General features: G+C 36.0%; 1 protein-coding gene across 1 annotated transcript in view; it reads left to right on the top strand.

Annotated features, from left to right (window-relative positions):
- LOC145293331 (uncharacterized) overlaps nucleotides 1-22996 on the top strand; it is a 36633-nt gene extending 13637 nt beyond the window's left edge. Inside the window, exons 2-5 of the mRNA XM_080139974.1 lie at nucleotides 5429-5545; nucleotides 8937-9166; nucleotides 10102-10168; nucleotides 21904-22996. Coding sequence (XP_079996100.1) covers nucleotides 5429-5545; nucleotides 8937-9166; nucleotides 10102-10168; nucleotides 21904-22466 — 977 coding nt within the window. The 3' untranslated portion in view covers nucleotides 22467-22996. The remainder of the gene's footprint in view (nucleotides 1-5428; nucleotides 5546-8936; nucleotides 9167-10101; nucleotides 10169-21903) is intronic.
- Nucleotides 22997-24955: the final 1959 nt, after the last annotated feature.

Raw genomic sequence — 24955 nt, 5'->3', positions numbered from 1 at the left:
TGGAAGCTGATTTGAAAGCAGAACCGGAGTGAGACCGACGACGAGCCGAAGACGAATTCGACCACTAGACGAAACCACGGGTAACGCCACAGGTATCGGCTACATGTGCATTTCAATCACGAGCCTATGCACCTGAGCTGAGCTGCACTGGAGGGGTTACAGATATAGAAATGGATAGATAACTACATCGAAGGATATATCGATAATACACATAGATAAATAACTTCCAAATACTTTCTTTTGTTAGAGCTACTACATAACAGTATTATTAATTTCCGATTGGATTGAAATGTCTAGAAACAATAATTGTAATCTATATAAAAGTAAAATTAAAATTGTAAATGTAATTTTGTGATGTCTTAACATGCATCTATTTGTTTTTGAGAGCTGTATGCTATATGCTTATTAAATAAAAACAGAGTAAGAGAAATTGAAGGTCAGCGTATAATTTAGGGCTAGGTTATAATGGGGTTCTGTTACGTGGCGGCAAATTATATGATTATTTTCAAGGAGTCATTCGCTAAAAGGGTTTTCTTTTATTTTTTGTTTTTGATTTTCTTTTGGTCACATGTTTGTCAACTTAAAAAGGAATATAGGACCACTTTCAATTATAGAAACCCGTTTTCTTTCTCTGGGTTATGGGCTGGAAAATGCTAATTGTAGCTGTGACTAGGGGAGAGCGAAGGATGCACTCCTTGCATAGTGTAAGGATGCGGATGGAGCCACCGCTGTGAGCTAAGGCTAATTGCAAAATGCGCAGCTATTTGTAGGAGACAGAGAAACTCCCTGACAGGTTATCGAAAGAGGTGACGAGTATTGGATATCTGAGGATTGTTGTCACTCAGACTGCAGAATACACCACAGATGTCAGTGAGTAATCTCTGATGATGACTTGTATGAGAACTCCTTGTTTTTTTTTTAACACATGTTACAAAGCATATCGCCACTTGGACGTAAGGGGCTACTATTTGGGGCCATGTCTGGGAAAAATTAACAAGATGCTTGTTTATGTGACATTTCATATTGCTCGCAAATGTTAGGCCGAGGAGTCTGAAGGTAGAATACTCCGGTAGGGTGCTATTTGTCAAGGATTTAGGCGGTTGGAGAGGCGCTTTGTAATTGTTAAAGGAGAGCAGCTTAGTTTTACTAACATTAAATGTTACTATCCATTTGCGGCCCAATTTCACTATAGTCTGGAAGTCATTTTCTAACGATTCTGCGATAGTCTTGGATTTATGTACATCTGTTCTTCCCTCATGCATATTATAGAGCATTGTGACATCAGGAAATATACCCATCTTGGACACAATATTATCAGAGAGGTTTTTTATGAATACCAGGAATAATAATGGTCCAAGGATCAACCCCTGAGGAACTCCTGCATTAATGTTATGCTGCTTGGATGTACGTTTGTCAATGACAACCTGTATGCTTCTATTGTCTAAGAAGGATCTAATTATATATAGTATACGTCCGGTTATACCATACGATTTCAATTTTCATGAGCAACCATTTGTGCCAGACTTTGTGAAAGGTCTTGGATATATCAAGGGCTACAGCTCTGGCTTCGCGCACCTCATCTAGAACATGGTAAATGCGTTCAGAGATGTTAAAATAGCTGCAGTAGAACGACATTGCCTGAGTCCAGAGAGAAGATTTGCTTTTGCGAGGTGGTGATCTAATGTTTTATTAATAAGGATCTCAAAGATTTTAGCGAAGAGGGAGAGGAGACTAATGGGGTGATAATTGAGAGGGTCTGTTCTTTCACCTGAATTCTTGTTCACTGGTACCACAGAGGCAATATTTCAGCTATTAGGGAAGAAAGATTCAGCAAGGCATTGTAGAGCTTGCAAAGTATGGGGGCTAGCTCGGCTGAACATTTCTTAATTAGTTATGCAGGGATCTAAAATTTTTATGATATTGCGGACATGAGAAGAGGTGATTTTTACATCATCTAATGTGGCTTCAATCCACATAGGGACATTTGGAAGGGAATTGTTTGTTGGCTCTAAGGTGGAGTTGGAGGCGAATCGCCAGGCAAGCAGTTCCACCTTCTCCATTGCCGTGCATGCAACCTTCTGGTTGTTGCTCAGTTGAGGAATTACTGATTGCCCTTTATTCACTACACTATTATAGATTTTTCAGAAATCACGAGTTCCTATCTTTTGCGATTCTATGCGTTCCTATTTCAGCATGCTTTCTTTTGGCTGTCACTATTTCTCTCTTACATCTATGAATGTTTGCCTATTTGTATTTGACTTCTGACGTACAAACTGGTGGAATGCATACTGTCTTTATGCAATGGAAGCTGCACAATCTGCAGTGAACCATGGGGGTGAGTGAGGCCTGCTATAATACTTCTGTGCTTCAATACCCGCTTTGCACCATTCAGTTGTTCTATTGGCACACTGTTCAGTAGGAAGGGAGAAGAAATTAGTCCATGGGGCATCTTGAATGACTTCTCTAATGGCTTCTCAGTCAGCCCTGTTGTAGTAGATTGTTGTTTTGAACAAAGGTTCCTCACATTAAGGTTGGGATTTAAATGTGATGTCAACTGATACCAGTAGGTAGTCTGCGTTTCCAAGTGAACTGTTGGCATTAGTCACACAATCCTCAGGTACTGTGGTGAAAAATAAGTCTAGAAGTGAAGCCTGCTGAGGTTCACGATCTGGTAGGTGGGTTAAGAGCATGACTGTCTGTGTGAGGGAATGGTCTATAGAGAAGTTTTAAGTAGAGCATCCAGCTGCATTTGTGTAACCTGAGAAACCAAACAAATTTTTATGGTGGACATTAAAGTTACCAAACGCAGAGGCATGATCGATTATGGTACAATCCTGACTTGAGGGAGAACGGTAGAGAAAATATAGGTAAATAAGGCAGTGATGAAATGTTAGTCGAAAGCACATCAAAGTCTGGTAATCCGATGCAAGACTTTTCTCTCTAGTTAAAGGGAGTGGGGTACAGATATAGACTCCAAGCCCGTGCATATATCTATACGAGTCCTTACGGTAAAGTGGGAGGTATCTGGTCATGTTAAGGTAGTTAAAGGGGATTGAAGAGTGTAAGCTTGTTTCACGTAATGCTAAGATATCCGGGGAGTTTACTAAAAGGTAAGACTCTACATCATCTAGATTATCTCAAAACCCACGGATATTTGTGAAAGCGAGCCTCATGAGTGAAGGCGAATTGTTTTTTTTTACAAGGTGGTCACCACTTATCAAGGCCCGGAAGCCACTCTGGGATAAGGGTTATTGCGTGTATAGTACGTTAATGTTGAGAGTTAGGGTTCCTGTACTGTCAGTCGGAAACAGCAGCCAGAAAAACCGTCAATCAGGTACCGACAACCTCTCAAACAAGACCGGCCCAAACAAGTCGAGTGAGCACAAGGGGCATGCAAGCAAACCCAATTTGCTCAGTTTCTGAGTGAAAGAGAGAAATTTTAAATAGGGAATAGGGGAACGGCGTTCAATGTCCTAGTCAGGAAACAAGGCCAAGCACAGGGTGGTTCAGTTGAGTCCCTGGTATTGTACCTCTGCGTTTGGCTAATAGACAAAGTAAAAGCGTGAAAGCCGCCGATAGGCAGGGCCTATATACTCCTTAAGCAAGTTAGGTTTGCAAACCGGGAATTTGTTTGTCACCAGCTCTAGGAAGGTTGTCATCCATGACTGAAGAGGCTTCCCTCCCCCAGTTTTATTATCACAGTTTTCTTTCTCTTAGATGGATGATCTGACAAGATCTACAGGTCCATCACACCGAGAGGGGTAACTATGCGCCTGGTTTCAACACCAGGTATTTCTGCGTCCCTGCATGGATGAAGATATTGAGTATCTTACTTTAAAATTTTTCTCTTTCTACATAAATAAGCGGAGGATTGGTGATGGACTCCCATCTAACATTTGCAAGAAACTGTATCTTTCAACTGCTGTGAGAAAACCTATCTGCTCTAGCAACTAATTTTTATTAACTTGAATGAATAGAATATTAATTGCTTGCATATGTAAGAGAATATAAAGCAAAGAAAAAAAAAGAAATAGTGGGACTAGATTTACATAGAAAGACTACACATAGCACGGATAAATAGATGCACTTAACTTGTTGTTCTTCGAGTGACCCCTGTTGGTCAACTAAAAGATCTCCATGTGGAATGAATTGGGGTGCAAAGATCTGCGTTTATTTGAGAACAGTAAGCGGGAGAGATGGGGGATCCGTCCAAGAGCAAAATGTGGGCTCTGATTTTAATACTTCTTTCTTTTATTTAATTGAAACGGTATAATTTTCGATTTCTGTATTAATAATTTAAAACATACAAACTCATTTTTCAAAAGTGATGAATTTTAGAAAAGAGATGCGTATTTCCAATTTTCTATTGTATCTATACATATTGCTAACTATTATTAATATATTACAAACAAGATTACATACGAGACAAATCTGGGGAAGTATATATTATATATTTCTCCTAGCGAGTATAAATAATAATTTAAAGAAGAGGCTCGAAAAAATAAGTAAAAATTTGAATCAAAGGGAAGTCTGAGACTATACAACGAAGTAAATGATAAGAGAAGCTAAAATCTTAAAGAAAATCCTCAAACGCGGAACCCAACCCACATACCCCCCAAACCCCACACCAAAGCACCGGCCTTGGTTGATTTATACATAATTGCGAATGAGGGTGGAATATTGAGGAAGGATAGCACTAACCAGACTTCTACTGGAAGAGTACAAAGTATTGGAAAGTTTGAAATTACCAGGGAAAACAAACTATCTTTGTCAGCGAGTAATTACTGATAATAACCTCTATGAGAACTCCTAGTGAGTAAAATAATAATATCTAGGAATTTCTACCGTGTAGGGGTGGAATTTTGCTGCTTGTCGGGTTTGTTGAGAATATTTACTTAGAGGGGGGCACAAAGGCTTGTAATTCATCGGAGCACAGTAGCAATTCATAGATGTAAGGAAGCTTTCTACTCTAATATTTTCTTCCCTGGGACTACTAGATTTGGAATTCCCTTCCGGTTCATGCTTTCTTCACTGTCCTGACATGCAGAAGTTTAAGTGTAATGTAAACATACATCTTGCTGCTCAACTCCCTAAATTAGTATCTCTGCAAAGTATGTCCCAGATAGTAGCCTCCTACATCAAAGTGGCACTGTGCTTTGTTTGAGGTGAAAATGCAATAATTAAAAAAGGCAGAAAATTAAACTTTTCTTTAAATACTAAATAGAGGGAATACTTAATTTAATGTAGGTTACAAATATATTGCATGCAATTTTGACAGCATTTATCCAGAGCATGTGAATGGAATTTGAAGCCAAGCTATTCTTACCACTGCATGTTTATTGAAATATACTAGTCTGAGCTATGGAGATGAATAACCTATTTCTATATCAATGGAATAATATATATTTATTTATTTATTAATACATAGGTTACAAGTATACGGCATGCAATTTTGACAGATCTTATGAAAACTTATGTGGCTGGTATGTGGAGCCAGGATATTATTGCCAATGGACACAAAAGTTAAGACATTACAGTAAAAAGGGTAAGTTTTTTATTCATTAAAATTCATTTGAAATTTCCCCACTTACATATTCTTGTTATTACGTTCAATCTAAGTTCATTAACATTTTTTTTTAAAGATTAAAAAAAAAAATTTTTTTTAACATCAATCATTGCAGGTGAAAACAACAGCTTAGAAACAACAGAAAAAAAAGGTTAATTTTTATTAAATTAAGTACCTGTACCAAACCAGCGTTGTCCGGGATGCAGCGAAATAATTTTAGCTTTTAATTTTCATTTGTACATATTTTCTATCCTCATACAAAGAAATAAAAGCTTGGTTGCAAAGAAGACAACTGTTTTTATATTTCTTCAAACAACACTATTAGTTATCTCCCTTGCCATTTGTATTTTTTTGAAGCGAGGAAGAATGAAAGAAAAAGATTATAAAAAAGAAATATACGCGTTACATATGCGGCTCAAGAGCGACAGAGTAAGACATGTTCTAAACATGGACGGGCAAAGACAGAGTACCATGTGTTCGAAACGGTAAGTCTTGTTAAGCACATTGGATTACGAAAAGACTTTTGAACAAAAGACAAGGTGTTATTCTTGAAGTACCTGTAAATAAATGTCAGTTAATTCAACTGAAAAAAAGTGAGTCGGAGCCTTTCTTTGTCTTTGTTTCGTTGCGACTATCTGCATACAACGTGTCGGTCCCGAGTGTTTACACGTAATAACTACGTTACAATATGTCAGTTTAAATGCTATTCAAGTCGAACTATTACTATTTACTTGTCTTTGTTACCGTGTACTTGTTTTCTCGCGAGAGCAAAGTGAGATACAAGATTGATTTTTAATGTGTTTTGATGTGAGAAAATAGGACACTCTGAATGGAAATAAAATCTCAGTCTAGAAGAATTTCTCTTTCCCTGAATGAGGATAGAAAAGCCAAAGTGCAACCGCAGGACAGATACTACACTTTGTTTCTAGTCAAAAAGATTTTGAGTTCATGTTGTGCAGATTTGTTACTAGACAGGAAATAGTCTTTTATGCATCAGTAAAAAATGTTGTATACGTGTTTATAACGCGTGTCTATATGATTATTTATGTGCAATGACGCGTGTATATATTCCAAAACTCGATATGTGTATTAAGTGTGTGATTGTGTCCTTGCGTGTGTGTATCATCAAAAGTGTCTATCATGGTCAATGTGTGTGGTAAGTGTCTATGTGTGCAATGTGTGTGGGTGTGCAGCACATACAATAGGTCACATCTTTATAACTTTATTTGACTACATTTTGCTAAGGGCGCGTTTATCCAAAGCTTTCCGAGCACGGAGAAAGTTTTTCCGTGCTAACTCGTCGCCAACTAAGACTCCACTCCCCGAAACCCCAGCTGCTTCTGCCTACGTGGTTATGTAATTATATCAACGTAGCACAAAGAATACTCATCTGATATTTTCCACCTAACCAATTCTTTTGTTATTGTTAACTAAATCTTATTTTCCAAAGTTAAATATTTAGCTAACATTCCATATTTTTCCCGAATTTCAATCGACTATTACAATATTTAGTAAAAGAAAGAGGGTAGCTATTTGTCTCATTTGCTTTTTAGTGTTTATCAGAATCGTGTCACAATATAAATTATTTAACTTTTCGAGAAATTTAATTTTATCAAATAAATTGAAATGAAATGAAGGATTGGTAAAGAACATAAAGTAAAAAAATCGAAAACATTAAGAAGGAATCGTTAGTTTCTCATGTAAGTGGAATTTAGTTAATATGTTTAATTAATTTTTGCACATTTACGTGTGTAAATAAATAAACACCTGTTTATTAAGCATGTACATGAGCATTGGATTGAGAAAGTTATGATTAACTGCTAACAATTTTGCATGTGGTTTATAAAGTGCAGGCTGGGATAGTATGACGTCATAATATAATCAGTGGAGTATGTGCTGTTCAGAGGATAGACCAGTATCTTGGATAAGTTGCTTAATGTGTAAGGAGTTTGCAACAAATCGACTGGCCATCAAAATGGAATTGACTGAAGTGATGGGTAGATACTGGGTGATTAGGATTTTGCAGAGTTATTCTGTCTAACTCATCAACACCAATCTGATACTGGCAGGAACAGTTTAAGCAATTTGTTTTGTGTGTATCCCATCAACATTTGTTTTGGTGTAGTATGAAGACTATTTTTATTTTACGGAATCTTCAGACAGTATTATTGTGCGGTTGTACTTCCCTGTTAGGTGAGCAACAACAACACATGAGATTGGAATATTAATGGCGAACGAACCGACAGCAAACCGAGATATTGTCTTGCATTTTAAAAATAATGCATTGAAAAGGATCTCTGAACTACATCCTCTCTACGATACTTTAATGTACCCGTTAATGTACCCGTTAATGTACCCTTATAGTTCTGCAATGAAGATCAATAAAAGTCAAGATCAAATATTTAAAACCATTGGCGTAGACTTGACATCAGAATGATTCAGTCACAGTATATTCTACGTCTTCACCCGCCGGACAGGAAGTTCAGAAAAACTCTACATTCTGGTTCCAAATCAAAGCAGTAGAAATGTAGTCTACCACGAAGCCCTTCAATAAGATGTTCTAGAAAAAGATACGATGAAAAAAAATGATATTATATTGATTGTGGTCAGTTTTAAGTATTGAATGTGTTAGACAAAATTTAATCAATGAGTTTGAATTTACTTGCAAATAAAATGTAATATGTGGTATAATAAAGTAACCTTATCTTTGATTAAAATGAGTTTGTGATGTAAAACAAATGTAAAACATTGTGATTCCTTGTAATTGTTTAAATTTTAATCATGTAACATAAAGAATTTTTATCATGTACAGGTGTCAACTTTAATATAACCTATTTACTTTAAAGTTCATAGTTAGATTTCAGCAACTTCTGGAGGTAGTAAAAAAATGTTAAACACCTTAAGTAAAAAATGTTAAACATCTTAAGTAAAAAATGTTAAACATCTTAAGTAAAAAATGTTAAACACCTTAAGTAAAAAATGTTAAACACCTTAAGTAAAAAGTAAACATCTAAAGCAATAGTTGCTCTTACAACATCCACTTACTGAAACGCGAGTATCTTTGCTAGTTAATATATATATATATTGAGAGAGATAGAGAGAGAGAGAGAGACAGAGGGGGGAGGGAGAGAAGAAAGAGAGAGAGAGAGAGAGAGAGAGAGATATAAAAGCTATGCACGGGCACATGGAGCTATAAGGAACGAAAACTCACCAAAAACTTCCAGTAGGGCAAACGACACCAATAAAGTTTATCGCTAAAAAATAAGAACAAAAATATTTAAAAAAAAAATACAATCAAGAAATAAGAACTTTGCTTCCATGTTAAAATGAATAATTGTAAAATGACTTTTTACATTTATTTTATTTACAGGTTATTTATATTTGAATGGTACAGATGATTGTACAGCAAATTTAACCAAGACTTTTGGTATGTTTGACGGTTGGAGCGATGAGTATTTCACAATTGAATATTATGTAATTGGGCCCGGACCATTCACACTGAAAGTTTCTACCTATAAATTAGGCGAAATCTGGTCATGCGAAATTCAACCGAGGAATTCAATAAAAAGAATGGCTCGTGTTTTCCTCCCCGGAAAGACGGTAAGAATATTATTCTCTTGTAATCATTTGTGGATTTTATTTCAAAACAAACTAACGTGTTGTTTTTACTGAAGATTAAGTAATAAGTCTTTTTAATAATACAGAGCTATGGTCAGCATTATATCAGACTTCATCCATTCTCTGGAATGAATGCATGTGTTTTTTTTGCTTTTTTCTGTACGAAATTCTATAAAATTAATCAATTTAGAAAATCCAACATATAAAATCCGTGTATGAAATTTTAAAAGTTAGACTTAAATAGCATTTAAACTGACATATCAAAATCTCCTTTTTTACTGTCCTACCATATTATTGGGACTATAGTAACATATTTTCCTACATTTTAAATAATATAGTACAACCCAGAGAACTGGTAATACCCTCGACACACCCGACTAGCTGCCAAATCCCACCCATTTGCTGTTAAGATCCTTAGATACCGGAAGAATTTTTATACTGATAGTTTCTTTTCTGAAATAGCTTGCATTTGTTACTCCCTACCTGCCCTCATTACCCAAACAGTATTAACACGCAAAAAATTAAGTCTAATGCGAATAAACCTCCTCATTTAATTCCCCCCACCCCTTATAATTTTGATCCCTACGCATTAGTCACTTACGCTCCACTCTTATTGTTTGAAGCGAATAAAAATAAAAAAAAAATAGAAATATTTTTATCATGATCGAAAAGTGAAAACAAGCAGGACAGATAACTCTCCCTTACAACTTTTCCTGTATAAATTGAAAATATTTTCAAGGAAATTAAAATTTAAACCTAAAATAACTTCATTACATTCCGAGCAACGTCAATAAGTTGCCAATAAATAAATGAATTACATTAAATGTAATATTTTATTTTCAATTTTTGTACAATTTGAATAAAATTTAAATATTTTTTTAAAATAAAATAATGAAGGCTCTTGGTTTCTTTTGCAGGATTACCTTCATATTCTTGGTAAAGTTGCAAAAGGTTCTCAGATAATCATTACTCAAATATGGGATGGTAAGTATGCATTTTTGTTATTCCGGGGAATGTCGACGTCATGCGCGAGTAGCAAATCTTGCACCATCACCTACAACGACTGCCATTCATATGCACCATTAAAACATGCATCCTAGTTCATGTTTGCAAACTAATCTCCCTCTAAGATCAAAAATATTTGATAATTAATATAAAGGGGCATTATAACGACTGAATCGATCATTGTACACAGGAAAAGATAAAAAAAAAGATCCATCATTAGAACTGTTTGTGGCATTTCCACAGACGAACTATCACCAAAATACAGTAATAACACAATAGAAGCCGCGTCTTTTGATTGGATTATAAAAACAAAAAAAAAAACTATCTGGTTTCCGAGAAATACGCTTGAACATGATATTTTAATTTATGTAGATTTCGTATGTATTATCATAGAATATTTATTTATTATTATATATTACAAGGAATAATTTACTCGGTGAACTAATTCGAAAAAAAAATATAAATAAATAAATGAATATTATAAGGTAAAATTAAAAGCCAAGAACAATGCGAGATTTTTTTTTATATAGAGTAAAATTAAATGAAAACAAAAGAAATAAATTTCTTTTTTTGTTGTTTGTTTTTTCTTTTTCACACAAATTTTAACTCTAAACAACAGTAAATTTTTTTTTCTGTTGTATTCAATGGTGTTATAAATCTCAATATATTTCAGACCTATTAGTCCTTTTTCAAGAGAAGACAGCGGAAGAGTGTTCAAAATTGGAAAAGCAGCTATAGAGTTTGCCACGTGATACCGTGAAATATAGAACAAAAAATGACGTTAGGAGAACGTTAAAATAAATCAGTTGGTGTTTAAAATACTTGTTGCGTCTGTGAATCAAGGGAGATGACTATTCAATCAAGGGTTGAAGGGAAGCAACTCTGTGAGATTTTATTAATCTTTTAATTATTTTAAAACAATAATTTTTTTTTCTTCTTTCTTTTTATTATTTTAATTATTGTTTTTCTTATGTTTTAAACTTATATTATAAAAGCGGAGCTCAATTCCAGTCCATTGTTTAGTGTGGAAGTATTTTTTGAAATAATTAAAGATTCGAGAATACGAAGTTGACCTACGTTTCTTGAAGAAGCAAGAATGTTGATGTGAAAATCCGGTTCTGAATTAATGCAAGTGCGAATATGTTTATAGAACGACGAAGCAGTAGTGTTTAAATGCTCTTTAATGCGGTGGTGAAGCAATCTGGTAGTGCTTCCAATATAAGATGCACTACATTTAGCGCATTGTAGGTCGTAAACAACGTGGTTCTTAAAGCATAAACCTGTGTGTGATATTGGGCAATTAGAGAGTGAACAAGGGGAAGGTGTATGCGATGGATGTTTTTGGTTGAGATGTTGTCTTAAAGTAGATACAGTGTGGATGAGTTGAATGTTGAGTCCCTCGCTGCGGATGGCTTTTCGGATTGAAGATGAGATTTTGTCACTGAGGAAGGGTAGTTTTAGAAAACAATTGATAGAGAAGGGTCGGGTGTTGCGTTTTTTCTTTTTAAGTGAGGATAGGATCCAAGTAAATAACAGACTCAACGATCTACCACACCATCTACTCAAACTATACAGATACCCATTTAGCCTAGACGTCGTTTCTTTATACACCTCCATTCCTGCACATCCAGCCATCAATCTCATGGCAGACATTATAACATCTAAAAACCCACAATGCTTCGGAATTACTCCAGGAGATCTCTTACAACTCCTCCGTATTATACTAGACAACACTTACTTTACTTTCTTACAAAACACGTTCAAACAAGTATCTGGACTACCCATAGGCTCAAGTCTATCCGGTATTCTTGCCATTGCTTATATGGACAAACTCGAAAGACACACCCTTGGTACCTGCTACTCTTATCTCCTTTTTACTAGATATATCGATGACATTTTAATTATCACATACTCCCGCGAAGAAGCTATTAACATTTTCCACAAATTCAATAACGCCGACCCAAACTTAAAATTTACTATAGAATACCCAGACTCTTCTGAATCTCTTTCTCGACTTGATTTTAAAATACAAATAAAAAAAATGGTGCCATATGCACTGAATTCTACAGAAAACCTGCCAGCAAACGCCTCTTCGTACATTTCAAATCTGCACTACCTCTCAAGGACAAACTAAACTACGCACATGCCGAAATCTCACGCATACAAGACAAATGCACTAACATCTCCGACAAACATACACACACTAACAATTTCCTACAGACCCTCTCACTAAACGGCTACCCTAATACGATCCTATCCTCACTTAAAAAGAAAAAAACGCAACACCCGACCCTTCTCTAACAATTGTTTTCTAAAACTACCCTTCCTCAGTGACAAAATCTCATCTCCAATCCGAAAAGCCATCCGCAGCGAGGGACTCAACATTCAACTCATCCACACTGGATTTACTTTAAGACAACATCTCAACCGAAAACATCCATCGCATACACCTTCCCCTTGTTCACTCTCTAATTGCTCAATATCACACTCAGGTTTATGCTTTAAGAACCACGTTGTTTACGACCTACAATGCGCTAAATGCAGTGCATCTTACATTGGAAGCACTACCAGATTGCTTCACCACCGCATTAAAGAGCATTTAAACACTACTGCTTCGTCGTTCTATAAACATATTCGCACTTGCATTAATTCAGAACCGGATTTTCACATCAACATTCTTGCTTCTTCAAGAAACGTAGGTCAACTTCGTATTCTCGAATCTTTAATTATTTCAAAAAATACTTCCACACTAAACAATTGACTGGAATTGAGCTCCGCTTTTATAATATAAGTTTAAAACATAAGAAAAACAATAATTAAAATAATAAAAAAGAAAGAAAAAAAAAAAATATTGTTTTAAAATAATTAAAAGATTAATAAAATCTCACAGAGTTGCTTCCCTTCAACCTTGATTGAATAGTCATCTCCTTGATTCACAGACGCAACAAGTATTTTAAACACCAACTGATTTATTTTAACGTTCTCCTAACGTCATTTTTTTGTTCTATATTTCACGGTATCACGTGGCAAACTCTATAGCTGCTTTTCCAATTTTGAACACTCTTCCGCTGTCTTCTCTTGAAAAAGGACTAATAGGTCTGAAATATATTGAGATTTATAACACCATTGAATACAACAGAAAAAAAATTACTGTTGTTTAGAGTTAAAATTTGTGCTAAAAAGAAAAAAACAAACAACAAAAAAAAATAAATTTATTTCTTTTTGTTTTCATTTAATTTTACTCTATAAAAAAAATCTCGCATTGTTCTTGGCTTTTAATTTTACCTTATAATTTTCTTCAACAATGCTTCAAGCAAACTACAATCTAAATAAATGAATAAATATCAAATATAAATAAATAAATAAAAAAATAATAATATATGTCGTTCATCAAATCCCGCCTGTGTTTGTTTACAATATCGTCAGCTAATATTTGGGCTTGACGATCAATGCCCTAGAAAAGTCACTTTTGATTAATGTTTTGTTTCAAAATATGCAAACAAAGAAATGATTTGCGGCGATTTTAAATAGCATGTTAATCGTAAATTGAACTCATTAATAAGAAAAAAAATAGTAAGGTACTCCCGGGCTTGAACAGGGGGGATCATTCGAGCTGTTGTTGTATGCTTTACTACTGAGCTATAACTCCAGATGGTGTTTTTTTTTTTAAAAAGAAATGATTTTCTGAGATTTTATTATTTCTCCTTGGCCGATGTACCGTAACATATTCCCCTGTAAAAAATTTTCTTTTTATCTATAAAAGAGAAAGACTGTTTTTAAGATCGGATTCATTTGATTTTCAATACTTATGGGATAAACTTCTGTACAAAACATATCTAAGAACACTGCCAGACATATGAATTAGGCTTTGTGTGAAATTTGCGAAAGATTGGCTCAGCCGTTTCGCAACTTACACACATAAAGTGATTTTTATATAATAGTAGACATATAAATATATAGATAGTATAATTAGACTAAAACAGTGTAATCAATTTAATTGGATATTATATAAATGAACATTAAAAGATATAACGATGTTACCATTTAATCGAATCAAATAATATAGTTTTTTTTTACACAGTGGTCACCACTTATCAAGGCCCGGAAGCCACTCAGGGATAAGGGTTATTGCAAGTACATTACGTTAGTGTGGAGATTTGATGAAGTGTTTACTTAAGGGGCAGCTCATTAGGAATTTGTTAACGTTGGACTTGAAGACATCCAAGTTGTAGTCAGGTGGGAAGCAGGTAGACGGAACAGAGTTCCACAGGCGTGCACTTATAAGAAAGAAGCTTTGTTCATGGAATCCAGGTTTTGATTTAGGCACAGATAAAGAGTGGGGGAAATTTTTCACAGCGGATTCGGCTAGACGGGTGTTTTTCGTGAAAGATTGGCGAGGGGGGACCAGAGATTGGAGTTCAGACGAGCACCTGCCATGGAAATAACGGTAAAACAAGGAAAGGCTCGCAACGTCTCTTCTGTGGGAGAGAGGTTGCAAGGTAGAGAAAAGGGCACCCCCCACTAAGTCACGAAGTCTATTTTGTACTCTGTCAAGGCAGGATAGGCTGTTTTTAGCAGCTCCTGCCCAGATATGGCAGCAGTATTCCATCCTTGGACGTACTTGGCTTTTATACAGATAGAGAATTGCATCAGTAGTGAGATATCTTCTGGAGCGGTAGAAGGATCCCACCATCTTTCCAGCGACCTTGGCAACAGACTTGATGTACGTGTTCCATTTCAGATCAGGAGTAAAGATCAAACCCAGAAGCTTGTCAAAACACAGGGCCTCTCCCAGATGAGAGCCATCCTTTTCAATTGATGCCAGATGGAGATCAGAGCGTTCATGATGTAAGGATAGGAGTTTGGTTTTAGATGCATTAAAGGTAACCAGCCACGTCTTCCCCCACTGAACCACGCGCTCGAGATCAGAGGAGAGAGAATCAGAGAGAACTTTGTCATTTTCAGCCTTTGATGTGTTGCCGTAGATGGTCGTGTCATCAGCATAGATGTCAGCGAATGATTTAAGTATGTGTTTAGTGAGGTCATTGACGTAGATCAGAAAGAGAGTTGGGCACAGGATTGACCCCTGAGGGACTCCAGCATTAATACTACAGGCCTCTGATTTTTGTCCATCGAACACTACTCTTAGCCTATCGGAGAGAAATGATTTAATGATTGAGAAAACATTTCCAGTTATACCGTAGCTGGAAATCTTGTGAAGTAGACCCTTATGCCATACCTTGTCGAAGGCTTTTGATATGTCAAGAGCAATTGCTCTAGAAAGGAAGCCTTTGTCAAGAGATTCACTAATCCTGTGAGATATAACCATCAGCGCATCTACGGTAGATCTTGCAGAGCGGAAATCATATTGTGTGTCACTAAGAAGGTTGTTTCTGCTGAGGTGGTTGACTATTTCTCTATTTAATATGGATTCCAGCAACTTACTCATAACACACAGGAGACTTATTGGTCTGTACTGAGAGGGAGATGACTTATCACCTGAATTCTTAAATACAGGGCATACTGATGAGGTTTTCCAGGGTGTTGGAGAGCACTTCTCCTTAAGGCAACGCTTAAACAGTTTTCTAAGTATGGGAGCAAGTTCTGGTTGAAGCTTTTTTAACACTATAATTGGGATGCCGTCAGGGCCAGTTGCTTTACTGGAATCAAGGTTCTTGATTAGCTTGACGACCTCATGCACGGATATTTGTATGTTACCTAGCATGTTCTGTGTTATAGGAGGAAATATGGGGAGTTGATGGCCTTCATCGCATAGGGTAGAATTAGCTGCAAAGTTCTTGGAAAATAGTTTGGCCTTGTCTGATGCTGACGAGATAACCTCTGGTCCATTGATAATGGTTGGGATAGAACGCACACTTCTATTCAGGATCCTATTTGTTATTTGCCAAAATTGGTGGGAACCAAGCCGCTGATCAGCTACCTTGGATTTAACAGACTGGGCATATAGCTCTCTTGCATTTTTTATTACTCTTTTACAGTGGTTGCTGGCAGTCCTGAAAGCAACTTTAATCTCAGTGCATCTATTACGTTGGTAGCTATGGAAAAAGTGATTTCTGTGCACGATAGCAGCAGCATATTCTGGGGAGAACCATGGCTGACTGTTAGGTCTTTGTTTGAATTTTTTAGATGGTATGAATTGGTCTATGCCTACAATTAACCATTCGGTCAGATCTGATACTATAGAGGACACTTCCCTTTTAAACATGGAGTGAAACAGATACTAAATCAAATAGATGGATGGTTCCAAAAGTAAGTCCTCCTATGTATTAGGACGATCTGGCTAAAATGTTAAAGAGCTACGAAGATGGGAGTGGTACCATTAAAATGAGCGAGCTTTTGGTTCGGAACTTTATTTTTCTACATAGTTATCACCATTATCAATGCATTTTGCCCGTTTCTTTTAATGTCTCGATTGTACAACTCCGGAGCATGCTTTGTCATTAGCATATGTCACCCCTCTGAAATCAACGAACCCATCTAACTCGGTGGAAATCAACTACATCGGCTTTGTAAACGTTCAATAGGTGCCAAGGAATGCTGATCAGTTCAATTTTTTTTGCATCAAGGAATACAATGACACATTTCTGCTTCTGACGGACGCTCATGACAGAGGGTGGTCTCACACTGTCAGTATCTGCAATAGAGAGATGAAACTTTTCAGGTCATGAATGCATAAGTCATCATAACAATCAATAACAATTTGCAATCTTCTCTGATCCATTCGGGTAGAATTAAAATATATTTGGAACGTCCCTTGTATATATTAATATAGAAATCATATTCTCTTGATATTTCGTCAAATAATTTCTAAAATTTTAATACCATTTTTATTAGAAGAGTTTTTTAAATCACGTTCATCTCTATCAAGGCATATCACTAGAAAAAAGTCAAAGAAAGATTAACAAGCTGTTGGTTTACGTTACATTTAAACTTTTGCATATCAGTACAGTCAGGGAAACAGGTAGCAGGAAGGACATTCCAAAGTCTTTTTGTGCAAGGGAAGAAACTATGATTTGGGGACCTTAACAGTGAAGGTGCGTGATTTTATTGTTGAGCGAGTTTATCAGGGATATGTACGTCAAGGGGACACAAGTGCAACTAGTTCATCAGAGCACATTCCATGAAAATACTTGTAAAATAGGCACAGAGATGCAACATTGCTGCGATGGGACAGGGGTTGGCGCTTAGTTGACAAAGGGGAACCTATTAGATTGAAAACTTTTTTAAATCCTATCCAAAAGGGAAAGACAAGTGATAGATGCACCAGCCTAGATACGGCAACAATGAGCCATGCATGGGCGAATGGTGGCCTTGTAGAGGTACAAGATATTTTCAGGTGTGAGTAGTCTTCTAGCTCGATAGAGGGAACCCACCTTCTTTGCAGCAGCCTTCGCAATGTCCTCAATGTATTTGTTCCAGTTCATATTGGCCATGAATGTTAAGTCGAGGAGGAAGAATTCTCAGATAGAGTGTTATATCAGTGGTTGGAGAGGCGTCTTGTAATTGGTAAAGGAAAGCAGCTGGTGAACTAGTGCGTGATTGATTAAGGTCGAAAAGATTTTAGCAAAGAGGGTGAGGAGACTGATAGGCTATGGGTCAGTCCTTTCACCAAAGTTTTTGTACGCAGGTACACAGAGGCCATCTTCCAGATATTAGGTAAGTTAGTTTCAACAAAGCGTTATTTCTAAATAATAAAAATCCAGCTACATTATTGATCTTTATAAACTGATCTTTCCAATTTTTTAAAATTATATTTTCACCCCAAACAAGGCACCTTTCCACTTTGGTGTAGGGGGCTACTATCAGGGGCAACAACTACTGGGGTACTATGTTGGGATTTGGGCAGTAAGATGTCATTCACGTTACACTTGAACTTCTGCATGTCAGTACAGTTGGGGAAGCAGTGGCCTGGAATGGAATTCCAGAGTTTAGTGGTTCTGGGGAAGAAACTACTGGAGTAGAAAGATCTTTTACATTTAGGGATCTCTACTGTGTGGGGGTGGGGTGGGATTTAGCTGCCTGTCGTGTTTGTCGAGGGTGTCTACGTCGTGGGGGCACAAGTGTCTGCAGTTCGCCAGAGCATTCACCATTAAAATACTTGTAGAACAGGCAGAGGGATGCAACATTTCGTCGATTGGACAGAGGTTGAAGCTTAGATGCCAGTTCAGGGCCTATCAGATTGGTGATTCTCTTTTGAACCTTGTCTAGGAGCGAGAGACTAGTAGCAGATGCATCAGCCCAAATGTGACAGCAATATTCCATACATGGAGCGAATGGTGGCCTCATAGAGGTACAAGATACTTTCAGATGTCAGTAGTTTTTTAGCACGGGAGAGAGAGCCTACCTTCTTCGCAGCGGCCCTGGCAACGCTTTCAATGTAATTGTTCCAACTCATGTTTCCTGTGAACGTTAGGCCAAGCAGTTTGTAAGATGTACTCTCAGATAAAGAGTCCTTGGTCATTGCTAATGTGTGGCAGAGAAGGTTTCTTGTAATTATTGAAGGAAACCAGTTCAGTCTTTGCAGCATTGGATGTGATCATCCATTTATGTCTCCGTTCCACTACAGATTGGAGGTCATCCTCTAGTGTTTTTGCCATTTCTTTAAATATTTGTTCATTTGTTTTATTTTATAATATTTTACTCTATTCTCAAAACAATTTCAAATTTTCCATAATGAAAAGAAATCTTAAAACAATATTCAGTAAAGTTAAAAATGACCATTTTTTAATCGTTTGAATTAAACTACATCTCATTTTTATATTTATTAAAGTATTCAATCTGATTTTTTCAATCTGAATTTTAATTATGATCTTTTATTATTTTCATTATTATTTTATTATTTCCTTCAATAACTACTAGAAACCTGCTCAATCACTAATAGCCATGGTTAATGCTACATTACCTAAAGGTACTTCGTTCAAATTTATCGTCTTAACGTTCACGGGAATCATGAGTTGGAACAGATACATTAAGATTATTGTTAAGACTTCTGCATTAAAGGTGATCTGAGAGTATTCTGTACCTCTACAAGGCCACCTTTCGCACATGTATGAAGTATTGTTGCCACATTTGGGCTGGTGCATCTGCTACTAGTCTCTCCCTCTTAGAGAGAGTTCAAAAGAGTTACCAACCTAACAGGTCCACACTATCAGCTAAGCTTCAACCGTTGTCCCATCGATAAAATGTTGCATCCCTCTGCACATTTGACAAATATTTTAATAGTAAGTGCTCCGCCGAACTACAAGCCCTTGTCCCCCCCCCCGACGTAAATACTTCCGACAAACTCGACGAGCATCAAAATTCTGGTTACTTTCTCTCTGATTCTCTCTCCTCTGATCTGAAGCATGTCGTACAATAGGAAAAAGTGGCTTGTTACTTTTAATGCATCTAAAACCAAGCTTCTATCTTTGCATCATCAACGTTCTGGTCCCCATCTGGCATCAACTGGAATGAATGGCTTTTATCTTGGGGAGGCTCCATGTTTTGACAAGCCTCTGGGCTTGACCTTTACTCCTGATCTAAAATGGAATATATACATCAAATCCGTTGTCAAGGTCGTTGGAAAAATGATGGGATTCTTCTATCCAGTAGATATCTACCTACTGATGCAATTCTCTACCTATATAAGAGCCAGGTACGTCCAAAGATGGAGTATTACTGTCACATCTGGGCAGGAGCTGCTAGGAAGACTTATCTTGCTTTGACAGAGTTCAGAATAGACTTCGTAGCCTAGTGGGGGATGCCCTTTTCTCTTCCCTGCAACCTCTTTCTCACAGAAGAGACGTTGCGAGCCTGTGTCTGTTTTATCGTTATTTTCATGGCAAGTGCTCGTCTGAGGTTCTTTATCTGGTCGACCCTCGCCAAACATTCACGAGAAACATTCGTTTGTCTGTAAATAATTTACCCCACTCTTTATCTGTACCTAAACCTTAACGTAAATTCCATGAACAAAGCTTCTTTTTAAGAACTGCATACATTTGGAACTCTCTTCCGCTACCTGCTCTCCAGCTGACTACAATTAAGCCGTCTTCAAGTCCAACGTAAACAAGTTCTTGATAAGCCCTTACCTTGAAGTAATCCAATTTACCAAATTTACATTTCTAACAAATACTATGGTATTGTCTTTTTGACCTCTGTACATTCTTTAACCCTTATCCTCGAATGGCCTCTGGGTCTTGATAAGTTGTGATTCCTTTGTAAAAAACATAGCTAAAAATCTTTCATGGAAATTTATAATAGAACTGCTTTACGTATTCTATTTAGAAATATTATATAAAGTTGATGTATTTAATTTATTCTTAATTTAATTTACATTTAAGTTATTTTATAATTATTAGCCTGGGTGCCCGGCGTTGTCGGGTTGTGTGGTAGTTAGGCAAACAGGCCCGAACCCGAACAGCGAAGTAGGAAAAGAACATGAAAAAAAGAAAGAAAGAGGTGGGATTGAACTTGAAAACGTAGGGTAATTAGTCTTCCTCGCTAATTATTAGGCCAAACCGGAGATTGAATTTGATGACTTGGAAATTAACTCAAGAATCGTCATGCATGCGCAGAATTGAACGTTGCTTTAAACCTGGCCGGAGGCCAGTAAAGCCTTCCACTTTCTATCGTTTTATTTATTTGTTTCCCCACAAAAAATCAAATTCGTTTATAATGTTATGGAAAACCAGCCCCCCCCTAAAAAGGGGGTATCCAAATAAATAGTAATCGTCTCAATATGAAGGGTTTTCTCTATATTGACCAAGGTTCGATTATAGAACAGATAAAACCCGGGCGAAGGCCAGGAGGTAGCGTTTGCGTTTAGTTTCACTTTATATGTTCAAAAAAAAAAAAAAAAAAAAAAAAAAAAGAAACAAAAAGAAAAGAAAAGAGAAAAGGAAAGAAAGGATGTCCGTTTGCGAATTTTAGATATTACGATCTGGGAAGTATGCGAAAACTTCTCCCGGAATCTACCCGACGCAAAAACCTTGTCGCGGACATACACAAACGCGTGCGCCCATTTTGCCTTATATATATATATATATATATATATATATATATATATATATATATATATATATATATATATATATATATATATAGTCTTGGAAGTTTTTAACCTTTAAAACTATACAAAAAATATTTTTTATCATTCATTAGAAAACCATCTAGGTAGTAAGTCATTTAATCACCTATATATATATATATATATATATATATATATATATATATATATATATATATATATATATATATGATTAATATAATTAACATTAGCTGCGTTTAAAAACGAGAGTAGTCTATGAGTTATTTCCATTTAAGCTATGAGATTTTATTACTCCGTTTGAATTTCATAGATGAAGATGATTGTTTTATGCTTTCAAAAATCCAAACTATGGTCAGCTTTTTCAGGAAAATCTTAACAAGTTAAAATATTTGGTGTATCTTAAATAGTATGTGACTAACCCTCCGGCCGGAAATGTTTTCTTACCTGGCAACGCCGGATATGTACAGCCACAATATATATATATATATATATATATATATATATATATATATATATATATATATATATATATATATATATATATGTGTGTGTGTGTATATATATATATATATATGTATATATATATATATGTATATATATATATATATATATATAATATTTATCATTTTGGTTTCTTCATATATTTATCTAAACAATGTCTTTTCAGATTTACGAGGGGGCAGTGTGCAAAAACATTGTCCTTTACTACCAACAACTTTGATACCCACGACAAAACCGGCGTCTGTAAAAATTACAACTACAAAAAGACCAACGACAAGGCTAACAAAAGGAAAGACAACAAGACATCCAGCAACAAAAATTACTTCTTTTTCTAAACAGAAAACCCGAAAAACCTCTCCTAAGACAATACCAATAACAACAAAAATAGCATATACCGGGACAAGAAAGGAAACCGTTATGAGAAAAACAACGTCAGCACTAACAACTGAACCCACTATTAGAAAAATGCCTAAGAGAACAAAAATCTCCACTCCTGCTACAAACACGAATATCTCTTCCTTCTGGAATATTTCCAGTTCTCGTTGGCCCAAGGCTAGGGAACATGTGTCAAAAACGGCGGGAATCACAACAGAAAAGGTTAAAATAGAGAAATCTATGGAGCTGATGATTGACGCGATGACGAAAAAAATCATTCTTTGTCTTGTAATTGGCGTTTCCGCTTCGACCATAATAATTAGCTTCGTTGTTCTTATTAGAAAATGTAAGTAAAATATTCATTGTCCTCGTTAGGTGGCATAATGAAGAAGCTTACTTTTTGGGGAGATGGGGGCTTCAAAATTAATTAATCTTCAATACAACTAGCTCTGTACTTGATGGGGAAGCGTGCGTATGTCATGTAGATGTGTGAATTTTAAAATGTCAGGAAAAATAAACCAAGTTTACCTGACAGTTGTTATAAAACTCGGTTATGTAAAAACGATCTAAGACCTCCAGAAAAGTGAAACCTAAAAGAACTCGTCAGGCCACAAAAACTAAATAATGTTCAAGTGTTAAGTATATTTCTGTCCGTGTCTTTATTTTACTTTCTTACTCTCACTTGTTTCATTGAAAGAAAGTAGAATTGAATTATAATTGTACTGTTTTGAGCAGTTGCGACGCTAGACTTCGTCGAAGGCAGACGGTCGCATGCTAGCGACGCATATAGCAGTTTTGCGCCGGTCGACGACGGTCAGCGAAAATGTGTTTCAAAGTTAAATGCTTTTTTTAATTGTTAAGAATAAATAATTTTATTTTTATATAAAAAATGATGTCTTGTTCCCTTATTATATACAGCGTTCAATTTCAGCCCAACGGTTCCTAAGACGAGATCAACCACCCGGTTACAGGCGACGTCATATCGACCCGTTGATATTTCTATGGTCCATGTGCTTATCGTTCGATATCGGGATATTGTTTATTTTCCCGGACGGAACTATCGTTGCAGAGATTTCTACACGACAAACCAAGTAACTCTCCCCAATAAACAATCGAATCACAGTTACAATCAACTGCAAAGAGGAGTACCATGTTGTTTTAACAAATAGTTTATCAGTTGCCATGGATGCTTAAAAACTCAGTTTCAATCTCTGGTTTATTTTTGTAAGATATATTTAACAGGAATTGAGCTTCCTACCACAACTGAAAACAACTTTCTTTTCATCCTTTATGTGTTTAGAGTCACGTAGAATTTAAATGAACAGAGTTTCTTTCCAAGGATTTCCCATCTCTTGAATACTCCCTGCAAACTACAACAGTAATCGCTTTCAAATCTAATGTCAACAAAAACCCTAAAACTAAAGCGTCGTCATAAGTAATCATTTTTTTTTTAGCTTAATCATCGTTTTCCTCTCATAACATTTATTATCATTCAATAAACCCAACATGTTTTATTCTTGTCTGGCGTTTGGTGAATCGTTAGTTAGAAAAGCAATCTATTTCAACATGATGATTAATTTTGAACTAACTTTTCCAATCTTTTATGGAAAAGAAAGAGTTTGACTTAACATGAATAATGTAAAGTGATTTTCCACACTTTATAATCGAAGTCATTTCCAGAATTCCCCCACCGTGGCTTATTTTTTAAAAACCAATCACATATACAATAATAATCACTGCCGAAAATTCGCGTGTACCATAAAAACCCAAACACATTTTTGTCTACTAAGATTCTTTCCGACAAGTTGATATACACAGTTTGTTATTGGCAAAACAGATAAACTAATATATACTCAAATCTACAAAACGTATGCTATCGCTTAAAATAAAAATGGTATGCTCTTCCACGTAAAAAAAAGTCATTGGTCTAATTACTATTTAAAAATATTCATCTCAATATAGATCGATCAATTTCTGTTGCAACATTATAGCGTTGATTAAACCGGGATAAATAAAACAATTGACAATAACATCATAAAGGTATTATATTAGGTGACAAACAATATGGATTTTGTATTGTAAGGTTAACTTCTGATTAATTGACTATATTTTTATGACAAAGCACCGGGACCCTATTGAGCAATTAAGAGTGATTAAATCGCTAGTATGCATTGGCGAAAAAAAAAAAAAAGACGAAAGAATTAAAATTATCTTCACATGATTTTATGAGAATCAAGATGTTAAAATATTTCTGGTACTGACGACATTTTGTTTCTGATAAACTCACAGACGTGACCCTAATGAGAGGTCAAAGTTGAGCCCCAATATTCTCGCTATTAAAAATGACGGATGTCGATATCAGGAGAGAGCAGTGAATAGAAGAAATCTGGGTCAAACAAGAACGAGGCTACTGATAGATACTGAAGATCCTGCTCCAAGACACTGATAAATAGCATTGCTCGCTAGTTGTAAAAATAATTCGCCCGGACAATGCCGAGTGACCTTACTTGAATATATAAAGCATTGCGTAACGCTAATTTATCAGTTCAGTCATTGAGAGAACAGTCAAAGAGTCAATGCATGAGAAATGCATATTCTTTAAATTACAATAAAGAATATTGTCGTGTTTTTAATACCCGAAGTGTTTTGCTTACCTATATATTTCTACGTGTATAATTCTTCCCTTCCTCGATGAACCGCACGAACAACGTTTGACCGTATTTTCCAATTAAACAAACATAACGTGGAAAGAGTTAACGTCCAGTTAATGAAGAGATTTCAACCTCACATGATTTCTTCAAGCGTGGATCTAATCAGTGCTAGTGTCACATGTGTACGGCCCA

Source organism: Euprymna scolopes, chromosome 14, assembly GCF_053919585.1.
Source record: "Euprymna scolopes isolate OS-2025 chromosome 14, ASM5391958v1, whole genome shotgun sequence".
Taxonomy (NCBI): Eukaryota; Metazoa; Mollusca; class Cephalopoda; order Sepiida; family Sepiolidae; genus Euprymna; species Euprymna scolopes.
Note: the sequence above shows the minus strand (reverse complement) of the source record. Positions and strands in the feature narration are given on the sequence as shown.